The sequence below is a fragment of the Myotis brandtii genome, unplaced genomic scaffold (assembly GCF_000412655.1).
Source record: "Myotis brandtii unplaced genomic scaffold, ASM41265v1 scaffold488, whole genome shotgun sequence".
Taxonomy (NCBI): Eukaryota; Metazoa; Chordata; class Mammalia; order Chiroptera; family Vespertilionidae; genus Myotis; species Myotis brandtii.
Window position 1 is genome coordinate 2,227,850 of NW_005368638.1, and position 10,490 is coordinate 2,238,339.

The 10,490-nt window shown below is 49.5% G+C and overlaps 1 protein-coding gene and 1 long non-coding RNA gene across 24 annotated transcripts in view; one reads left to right on the plus strand and one right to left on the minus strand.

Annotated features, from left to right (window-relative positions):
* LOC106727850 overlaps positions 1-4,060 on the plus strand; it is a 17,889-nt gene extending 13,829 nt beyond the window's left edge. The window contains exon 3 of the long non-coding RNA XR_001364102.1: positions 3,956-4,060. This is a non-coding gene — a long non-coding RNA (uncharacterized LOC106727850). The remainder of the gene's footprint in view (positions 1-3,955) is intronic.
* Positions 1-10,490, minus strand: part of CLASP1 (cytoplasmic linker associated protein 1) — a 285,149-nt gene that overhangs the window by 35,374 nt on the left and 239,285 nt on the right. For 22 of the 23 annotated variants that reach the window (XM_014547896.1, XM_014547897.1, XM_014547893.1 and 19 more), the window contains 3 exons: positions 7,398-7,625; positions 3,464-3,673; positions 1,770-1,898 (listed from right to left, as the gene is read on the minus strand). In XM_014547896.1, the coding sequence (XP_014403382.1) occupies positions 1,770-1,898; positions 3,464-3,673; positions 7,398-7,625 (567 nt within the window). Of the gene's footprint in view, positions 1-1,769; positions 1,899-3,463; positions 3,674-7,378; positions 7,626-10,490 lie in introns of all 23 variants that reach the window. The other variant, XM_014547894.1, reaches the window with a different exon arrangement.

A 10,490-nucleotide genomic window follows, 5' to 3' on the forward strand; every position in this document is an offset into this window, starting at 1 on the left:
AAAAAAATATTTTAGAATATAATAGAAGTAATCCTGTTATTTGGAGATTTTTAAGATTTCCTACAACTTTTGTGATATTATACTGTTAGTACAGTTTTGGTAATATTATATTTAAAATCTTTTTTTTCTTGAAATATTAATGTGTATTGCATGTAATATTGTATTTAAAACCGTTTTTCTTGGGGAAGAAAACACAGAAAAAACAAACCAACACATGCCTCACTCATGTAGCTGTTATGCTAGGACTATGAGATGGGGAGGTGCCTAGACAGAGCATGAGGACCCCCACCCTTGCTGAGCCTGCAATCATGGTGGGATTTAAGGAGGTCAGACAGGTTACTGTCTGGTAGTCATATAACTGCTGAGCAGAGGAAAAGCATGATTTAGGGCAGCAGTTCTCAACCTGTGGGTCGAGACCCCTTTGGGGCTTGAACAACCCTTTCACAGGGGTCGCCGAAGACCATCGGAAAACACATATATAATTACATATTGTTTTTGTGATTAATCACTATGCTTTAATTATGTTCAATTTGTAACAATGAAAATACATCCTGCATATCAGATATTTACATTACGATTCATAACAGTAGCAAAATTACAGTTATGAAGTAGCAACGAAAATAATTTTATGGTTGGGGGTCACCACAACATGAGGAACTGTATGAAAGGTCTCGGCATTAGGAAGGTTGAGAACCACTGATTTAGGGTCTGGCGCTTTTTGTTGATATAAGAATTGCTCTAATCATAATTCCTTTAATCCACAGTACGCCCATGAAATAGTCACATGTGAGCCAAGAGACTGAAATGAGCAAGTGGTTATGTCTTTCGCTGGGGGGGTCAAACCCATCGTCTGCAGTATAAAGGTTCCTAAAGTTCTAAATATCTGGTTCATTTTCCACAATGGCTTTTACTGGAATAGTGTTATTGAAATCATTTTTACTTAGGATGCTCCACCCACTTCCCCGGTCTCTGTAGACCTCTAGAAAGGACTGGTGATCCATGGGCTGGAACAACTAGGTAAGCAAGTGGACGAGGATTTACTGTGTGCCTGTCTGCAGTACATGAGCGGGGCAGACACACATCCGCTGCTCTCCAACGGCACCTGAGGTGCCAGGAACCGCAGGCGCCGTTTGCTAGCCTGGCCAACATTCAGGAGCTAGTGGACGAGGCGTGGCACAGCCAGAGGAGCCCTGCCAGGGGACGAAGGGAAGGGAGACCCACACAGCGCAGTACCCTCTGGCACTAAGCACCGGCCAGGAACCGTCACTGGTCGTCTCACTGAATTCTCATGAGAAACGTAGTGGTACCCATCTCTATTTTACACATAAGGAAACTGAGGCTCAGAGTTCGTGAAGTAAGTTCTCCGGGGTTCTGGAGCGAGGCCTTGTCGCGACTTGTCCTAGGATGCCTGCATCTTCAGAGCTGATCTCGCTCTCCAACATCACCCGGCATGATGCCCACCGCCAGGAAGAAACGGAAGACCCTTCCTTTGGACCAAACCAATGGGAACCACAGATGTGGGAACCCCAGGATCAGGCCGAGCCCACTGTGCATGTGGAAAGGGAGTCAGGAACCCACCACGTGGCACTAGCCCTTGCAGGGCACTGCCCGCGGCCACCACGCAGCCCTGGCTCACCCCTGGGAGCGGCTCGGCCTGCACTCACGGGAGGACTCCTTTTTGGAAGCCGTGCAGTGACTGACAGTCCTCTCTCCCCACACAGCCCACCGCGCCCGGACTTGTTTCCGCATTCCCGGTTCGGGCGGCTCACCTCCTTGTGGGAGTCTTTGTGGGCTTCCAGAGTCTTCATGATCGTCAGCTCAGCGTAGTTTTTGAATCTTGCTGGCTGGTTTCTCAGAATCTCCCGTAAAACTCTCAGCGCCAGCGCACGAATGGAATGCTGGGGAACAGGAGGAAGGAAGAGGTCAGCAGCCTGCACCCACGCACACACCCGGCAGCAGGGTCCAGGGCACCGAGCGTCCACAGACGCCTGGACACAGTTACTCTGCTGACCTGCCGGGCTCTCGGACGGCCAGCTCCATGAGCAGCCCGTGCCCCTGGTGGCATTCCCAGCACCCTGCCCACACCTAAGAGGGACCTGAAAAAGGTTTCTTCAATGAGCCAAATGAGGACAATGGAGCTCTGGAGGACGGGAACTTCCTGAGGCTCAGAGATGCAGACCACCCTGTGTCAAATGCCCGGAGGACAGGTAAACGCGCCTGGACACCGGGACGCGTGGCCTGTAAGACTGTGAGCTCTCCAGGGCAGCTGAGACCTGTCATTCTCCCGACCTGCTGCTGATGAGGCCACGGGGGAGGGGACTGTACCAGCCTCGAGGTGCTTGAGGACCTTGAGGCCCGGGTCATGTGTCTGGAGGAAAGCCATTCCAAACAGACTCCTAATCTCAAAAAAAGAGAATGGAGTTTACACCAAACACAGCCAAAAAGTACATCCTGATTCTTTGTCACTCACCTGTGCAATTCACCCTCCACCCCGTTCTGCTGCCTCTACATGACATCGCTCTATCTCCCGACCTCAAAGCCCAACCCAGGAGAAGGGCTTCAGAAACCAATGCTTTGTTTTAAGAAAAGTTGATACCGATCTTTCATCACCATTCTTCTAGCCTCCCTCCGCCTGTTCTAGACCAAACCACTAATCCTAAGCAGCAGAAAGCAATCCAAGTCAGCGCGACACTCCCAGCCTCCTGCTCACCTGTCTCCCATTCCCACCACCATCAGCATGAGCCCGGGCATGACCTTTCCCGTGGGCTGTGTCAGATTTCAGCCTGGGCCTGCCCTGGAGCTCTTCCCCACGTTCAGGCGATTGCTGTTCCTGCTGCGGACACAGATCCCCGCTCGAGGGACACGGCTTACTTGGCAATCCCTCCATTTACTCCTGTCTCTGTGGACGGGCCAGCTGCACGGGGCAGGAAGGCAGGACTCTGGATTCTTCCCACCTCTAAGATTACACAGCAAATGCCTAGTGTGTCACATTCAGATGTCACAGCGTGAAGAGGGCCTTTACTTTAAAATTAACAACAGAAAATAATAGACGATGCTAACCACCCCGGTTCCTGAGCCTGGCGCGCGGCCCGGACGCACGCGCGGGTGAACGGAGACAGAATGTGCTGGAATGCAGCATTTCGTAGGGTCTTTAAAAAGGAACTTCTGTTTCGCAATGAAACATGAAACAAAAATAAAAGTCACAAGGAAAAAAGCTCATTGTTACAAACGACATTTTAAGCTAACAGAGTTTTAAGAAATTTTGTGTAAAGTGACCTGATGCAGGAACAAGTCCCCTCATCGACGTGAACGTACTCTAGGTGGCGCTTGCTCCCTGGGCTCTGAGGCCAGTTCAGGCGTGCTTTGATGTAAACTGTGAGCCCAGTAGGAAAGGAGAGCTGAGCCACCCCACAAGAGCTGCCCCCTCCACCCCCGGAAGGAAATGCAGAAGAGCAGCTCTCACGTCTTTGTCTCCAAGGGTCTCCAGGAGCAGGAGCAGGATGGTCTTGAAGTGCTCCTCCCAGACACCCAGGCTGTCCTCCCGGGTGACCTTGAGCAGCTCCAGCAGGGCGCCCTTCCGCTCCTCCACGCGCTCGTTGTGGTTGGACAGCTCTTTCAGAAGGTCCGCCACCAAGTCCGAATGGTCAATGGGCACATCTCGAAGCTGCTCCATGTCGTCGTCAAACACGGCCTCCTTCAGGGCTGTCTTGTCATAGGTGTTGATGGTATCCGGGTAGGGGTACAGGTTATAGTCGTGCGTCCGTGGCCCCGGGAAGGTGCGCGGAGGCTGGGTGTTGAGCAGGGAGGTCTTGTTGTCCAGAGCTGTTCTGCCTCCTTCCGCCGCGTCACTGCCGGCCCGGCCCTCAGTGGCAGGGGACGCAACTCCACCATCCCGGGATACAATATCACAGTCCTTCTTTTTCTTTTCTTTCTTTCTTTTTTTTTAATTTTTAAGCCTACAGCACCCGGTATTCCCAGGCGGTCTCCCATCCAAGTACTAACCAGGCCCGACCCTGCTCAGCTTCCGAGATCAGACGAGATCGGGCGCATTCAGGGTGGTTTGGCCATAGATTCACAGTCCTTCTTGCCATCTTGTTTAATTGGCTCATTCAGATCCTCTTGGCTTCGAAAACTAAACCTTTCAATGGCTTCTGTAACTCCACGCAAAGAACTATAGATTTCTTCAGAGTTCAGGTTCTCTGTATCATAGTCCAGCAAGCTTGGAGACAGGCCCCCATGGGAACAGTTGGTGGGTGAGGTCAGGGGGCTGGTCCTGCTTCTGTTGTGTCGGGAAGGAGTCCGGCCAATTGTGTTGCTCGGAGAGCTCTGGGGTGAAGGCAGAATAAGCATCATTACTCCAGGGCTAAATAGAGAATATGGCCCACTTTTCCCTTGGCCTTTTCATCCACGTGTGTCTACACGGGCATAATTTGTACAATCAGAATGATTCTTTTTCCAAATCCTTGGGGCCAATTTTAAGTGCATATTAAACAAAAAATAGATGACTTTCATATAGGCATTCCTGAAACGGAATAACTGATGCCAGCTGTGCTAGAGTAACAGACACAATTGAGCATTTACATCTCTACAGTATAAAAAGGTATGTAACTGATTGAATAACCTAACTTAAGAAAATGGCCATATTGTCCTGGCCGGTGTGGCTGTTGGTTGAACATCATCCTGAGCATTGAAAGGGGCCAGTGTGATTCCTGGTCAGGGCACATGTACGGGTTTCGGGCTCAATCCCCAGTAGGAGATGTGCAGGAGGCAGCCGATCAATGTTTCGCTCTCACATCAATGTCTCTCTCTCTCTCAATCCCTCCCTCCCTCCATTCCCCTCTCTCTAAAAATCAATTAAAAAATCTTTCAGAAAAAGAAAATGGCTACATTTACTTTTTTTAAAAAAAATCCTCACCCAAGGACACTTTTTACACTGACTTTATTTTTTTGGAGAGAAAGTAGGGGAGGGAGGAAGGGAGAGACGAGGGAGGGAGGGAGGGAGGGAGGGAGAGAGAGGGAGAGAGAGAGAGAAGAGAAACATTGATGTAAGCGAGACTATCAATTGGTTGCCTCCTGCATGCACCCCAATTGGGCCAGGGATTGAGCCTGTGACCCAGAATCGAAGCCCCACCCCCTTGGTCCGCAGGCTGACGCTCTAACCTTTTAGCAAACAGGCCAGGGTGAAAATGGCCATATTTAAATACCAGGTTCATTCATTCATTCATTGGGAATATGGCAGGATTAAAACTGGTCTCCCACTCTTGAGACAACCACAGTCCATTAAAAGAGAGTAAGCAAGCTGGCTGTTAGAGCAAGCTGTAGACGAGGGACACAGAGAGGCCATGGCCAGTACACACAGGCACCAACGTGGCCGAAGCACTCACCACACTGGTGTTACTGGAATTCTTGAGGTGGTTATGCAGGAGTTTGGTGGCACCATCCTGGAATGTTTTGGGCAAGGCACCAAGTAACATAGTAAATTCAGGAGTGTTCAATTCAAACAGCGATATTAGCACAATCTGTGCGGCCTAGGAAAAGAAGACATGATGAATTTATGGAGTGTCCAACAGCATATCTTGGTCAAAATGTTCATGAAAATTGTTTTTAAAAGAAAACATTTTTATATGAATAAAATAAATAATAAAAGGACATCTTTGCTATAAAAATAAATAAATAAATAAAATGTACCTGGAAAAAAATTATATCATCAACTCTAAATAGTGTTACTTCAAGCTGGAAAATAAGTCCTGGGTGCATTTAACGCCCTGGCCTTGGACCTCCGTAGCACATTCATAATAAACTCCGAAAGCTTCCCTGTGCTGTCGAGCACTAGGAATGAAGCTGGTAAAGACACACATGCCGTGTGTAAAGTGTGAGCGCTATGTCCACTGGATGCCGTGTGTAAAGTGTGAGCGCTATGTCCACTGGATGCCGTGTGTAAAGTGTGAGCGCTATGTCCACTGGATGCCGTGTGTAAAGTGTGAGCGCTATGTCCACTGGATGCCGTGTGTAAAGTGTGAGCGCTATGTCCACTGGATGCCGTGTGTAAAGTGTGAGCGCTATGTCCACTGGATGCCGTGTGTAAAGTGTGAGCGCTATGTCCACTGGATGCCGTGTGTAAAGTGTGAGCGCTATGTCCACTGGATGCCGTGTGTAAAGTGTGAGCGCTATGTCCACTGGATGCCGTGTGTAAAGTGTGAGCGCTATGTCCACTGGATGCCGTGTGTAAAGTGTGAGCGCTATGTCCACTGGATGCCGTGTGTAAAGTGTGAGCGCTATGTCCACTGGATGCCGTGTGTAAAGTGTGAGCGCTATGTCCACTGGATGCCGTGTGTAAAGTGTGAGCGCTATGTCCACTGGATGCCGTGTGTAAAGTGTGAGCGCTATGTCCACTGGATGCCGTGTGTAAAGTGTGAGCGCTATGTCCACTGGATGCCGTGTGTAAAGTGTGAGCGCTATGTCCACTGGATGCCGTGTGTAAAGTGTGAGCGCTATGTCCACTGGATGCCGTGTGTAAAGTGTGAGCGCTATGTCCACTGGATGCCGTGTGTAAAGTGTGAGCGCTATGTCCACTGGATGCCGTGTGTAAAGTGTGAGCGCTATGTCCACTGGATGCCGTGTGTAAAGTGTGAGCGCTATGTCCACTGGATGCCGTGTGTAAAGTGTGAGCGCTATGTCCACTGGATGCCGTGTGTAAAGTGTGAGCGCTATGTCCACTGGATGCCGTGTGTAAAGTGTGAGCGCTATGTCCACTGGATGCCGTGTGTAAAGTGTGAGCGCTATGTCCACTGGATGCCGTGTGTAAAGTGTGAGCGCTATGTCCACTGGATGCCGTGTGTAAAGCATGAGTGCAGCAGGCAATGCGAGTGCTCAGTGCATGCCGGAGCCCATCTCCCAGCTGCAGGGCAGTCACCGGAGCAGTTCCAGAACAGCTGCCGATACGCTGGGGAGGGGAGGGGAGCCCAGTGGTGCTTCAGACCCGATTCCCACAGCTACACGGGCGACATGCTGAGCCCAGAGCTGGGACTGCCGAGCCTTTGCCCTCCATGTCACTAACTCCTCTCCTGAGCTCCTCGGGCCCTGGGTCCGAGTGATGGCTTCCCTGGTGGCACCCTGAGCCCCCCTCACTGCAGCTTTCAGAGCTGCCACCTGAGGTCACCCGTGTGCCTCTGGAGGGTGGGACTGTGTGTCCTTTTGTTCACTGTTGTGCTTTCCATGCCCAAGCACATGGCAGGACATGTAGCTGTGAACAAAGGACTAACCAGGCCTGACCCATGTCCATGTCCATTCGACCAATATGCCCAGAGTTGGTCAGACAAGAGGGGAAGCCCATGGGAGAAACTTCTGGATGGGGACAATCAAACAAAGAAAGACAAACCATCTCGAAGCTGCTCCATGTCGTCGTCAAACACGGCCTCCTTCAGGGCTGTCTTGTCATAGGTGTTGATGGTGTCCGGGTAGGGGTACAGGTTGTAGTCGCGCGCCCGCGGCCCCGGGAAGGCGCGCGGAGGCTGGGTGTTGAGCAGGGAGGTCTTGTTGTCCAGAGCTGTTCTGCCTCCTTCCACCACATCACTGCCGCCCCGGCCCTCAGTGGCAGGGGACGCGACGCCACCATCCCGGGATACCTGCGCACAAAACAGGTATTAGTCCTCTTTAGGACTTTTAAAAAACGTTTCCTTAAGTTTTCAGAAGCATTAAGAGAGCCAGAGACTTCTCACTTGAAATCTGGCCACTAACAAAAGAACAGTTGTTGGAATTTCAATTTGTAAATATCTACTTCATAAACTGCCTTAAAAGGAACAGAATATGCTTATATTGTCATCTCTTCTTTCATTAAATTACACGTAAAATCTGTTTTACTTTGAACGTGGGGTTAACTTTACGCAAACATTTTTTGAGAGATTAATAACATGAAATTCTGGAAAGTCCCTTGAGAATGAAGGCCACAGCCCCATCCCGCTCCTCAGAGACCTGGACCAGCACTGCAGCCTGTCACTTCCTGTAAAACAGCAGGGCTTCCTCACTGAGGCCCGACACCAGGCCGACAGGCCCCAACCACCACCACCAGACCGAACGCGGTTCTGCTGCCCGAGAACCCCTTGCACACGGCCCACCACGCGGGGAGCCAAACCATGGCTAGCGGTCTCTAGCAATGGAGGACTCAGGATCCCCTACAGGTCGTCCTTCCTTTGCATGTTTCTGACTCTGAGTCGGTCTTTACTTTGGGTCAAAGAACAGGTCTTTTGCCCTCGCCAGTTTGGCTCAGTGGATAGAGCATCAGCCTGTGGACTGAAGGGTCCCGGGTTCAATTCCGGTCAAGAGCATGTACCTCAGGTACGGGCTCCTCCCCAGCCCAGGCCCTGGTCAGCGTGCAGGAGGCAACCAGTCGATGTGTTTCTCTCACATCAATATTTCCTCTCAGTCTTTCCCTGTCTCTAAAAACCAATGGGAAAATTATCTTCGGGTGAGGATAAAAAAAAAAGAACAGGTCTCTTATTGTTTTCCAAAAAAATCTTTTTTCTAATAGCTTCTGAGTCTTGTCTTCAACAAATGAAAGCCCTGGTCCTCCGTCCCTGCCATGCTTCTGACTCCTTCACTCTCGGCGTCCCTTCTCTGGGGCCTTTTGCTGGCAGCACTGGGACAAGAGCGGGCCTGGGCTGCCTGGGCCACAGCAGACCTGTCTTCTCCTCACCCAGACATGTGACTAAAGCGAGTGAAAACAGCCTCAGCAGTCGGACCCCTTGGGCTGATGCACTTATACTTACATCATTTCAACCCTAAGTGTACAATTCAGCGACATTAAACCCATTCACAGTCTTGTGAAACCATTATCCACCACTGTTAGATTTTGGGCAACACTTTTTCATCTTTCCTAACCGAAACTCTGTATCCATCATGTACTAACTCCCGCCCTCCCAGCCTGGTAACCCCGTTCTACGTTCTGCCTCCATGAATGTGAGGACTCTAGGTGCCTCACATAAGTGGAAGCACACAGTGCCTATCTGTCTGTGTCTGGCTTATTTCACTTAGCATAATATTTTCAAATTGCATTGGTATTGCAACATGTGTCAGTATCACATTCCTTTTTTAGGGCTAAGTAGTCTTCCACTGCACACACACATCACATTTAAAAAATCCATTTATCTGTTGATAGAAACTGTGTTCTCCACCTTTTGGCTATTATGAATAATGCTCCTATGAACACTGGTATAGAAATTTGTGTTCAAGTCCTTTCTTTCAACTTTTTTGGACATATACCTAGTGAAATTGCTGGAACGTACTTGATTAACACCCCTCCCAAAAAAGATTGTTTACTAATATAATACTACTGTAAAATACATGCATGGATATGAGCAAAATGATTTAACAGGGGTTTTCTCCCAGGGAAGATAATTCACGGATGATTTTAATTTTCTTCTTTTTGTAACTCTATTCTAAAAATAAAACATACTTTTATAATGAAAAATCATTTATAAAGGGAGAGTTTTAAAGAACAAAGACATTCAAAAAACAAAGCTAAACTGACCTAATTCTAATCACTTTTAAAAACAAAAAAAATCTTACTTTTTAAACTTTGCTTTTTATCTCTGTCCTTGTCTACATGCATGTTTTATAGTGTGGGAATCACAGTGCACATACTGCCATATACAGGGTGTCCCAAAAATGTACACACACACTGTGAATAACTATAAAGGCAGTGTTTATTAAAATAATCTCATTTTCAAAATTGAGCTACCCACTGTTAAAGGGTGTATACATTTTTGGGACGCACTGTATTTTGCTTTCCTCGTAGTGTAAGCATGTCCCACATAGTTTTTATAACCTTAACTAGAGGCCCGGTGTACGACATTTATGAACTGCAGAGGGGCTCGGGAAGAGGGGGGGAGGGATCCTCAGCCCGCCCTGCGCCCTCTCATAGTCTGGGACCCCTGAGAGGATGTCCGTCTGCTGGCTTAGGCGGACATCCCCCCTCGGGGTCTTTAGCGCTGCCTCAGAGGCGGGAGAGGTTCCTGCCACCGCTGCTGCGCTCGCCAGCCATGAGCACGGGTTCCAGCTGAGAGGTGCTCCCCCTGTGGGAGCGCACTGACCACCAGGGGGCAGCTCCTGCGTTGAGCATCTGCCTCCTGGTGGTCAGTGTGCATCATAGTGACCAGTTGTTCTGCTGTTCAGTTGATTTGCATATTAGCCTTTTATTATAATAAGATTTAATAAGATTTACTCAACTATTCCCTTCTACTGATTTTTTAGTTTTTGGTTTTGGCCATTATAAATAACTAGAGGCCCGGTGCACAAAAATTTGTGCACTCGCGGAGGGGGAGGGGGGTCCCCCAGCCCGGCCTATGCCCTCTCGCAGTCTGGGACCCCTCGGGAGATAACAACCTGCTGGCTTAGGCCTGCTCCCGGGTGGCAGAGGGCACGCCCAATCCCTAGGTGCAGCCCCTGGTCAGGCTCAGAGCAGGGCCGATTGGGGAGTTGGGGCACCGCCCCCT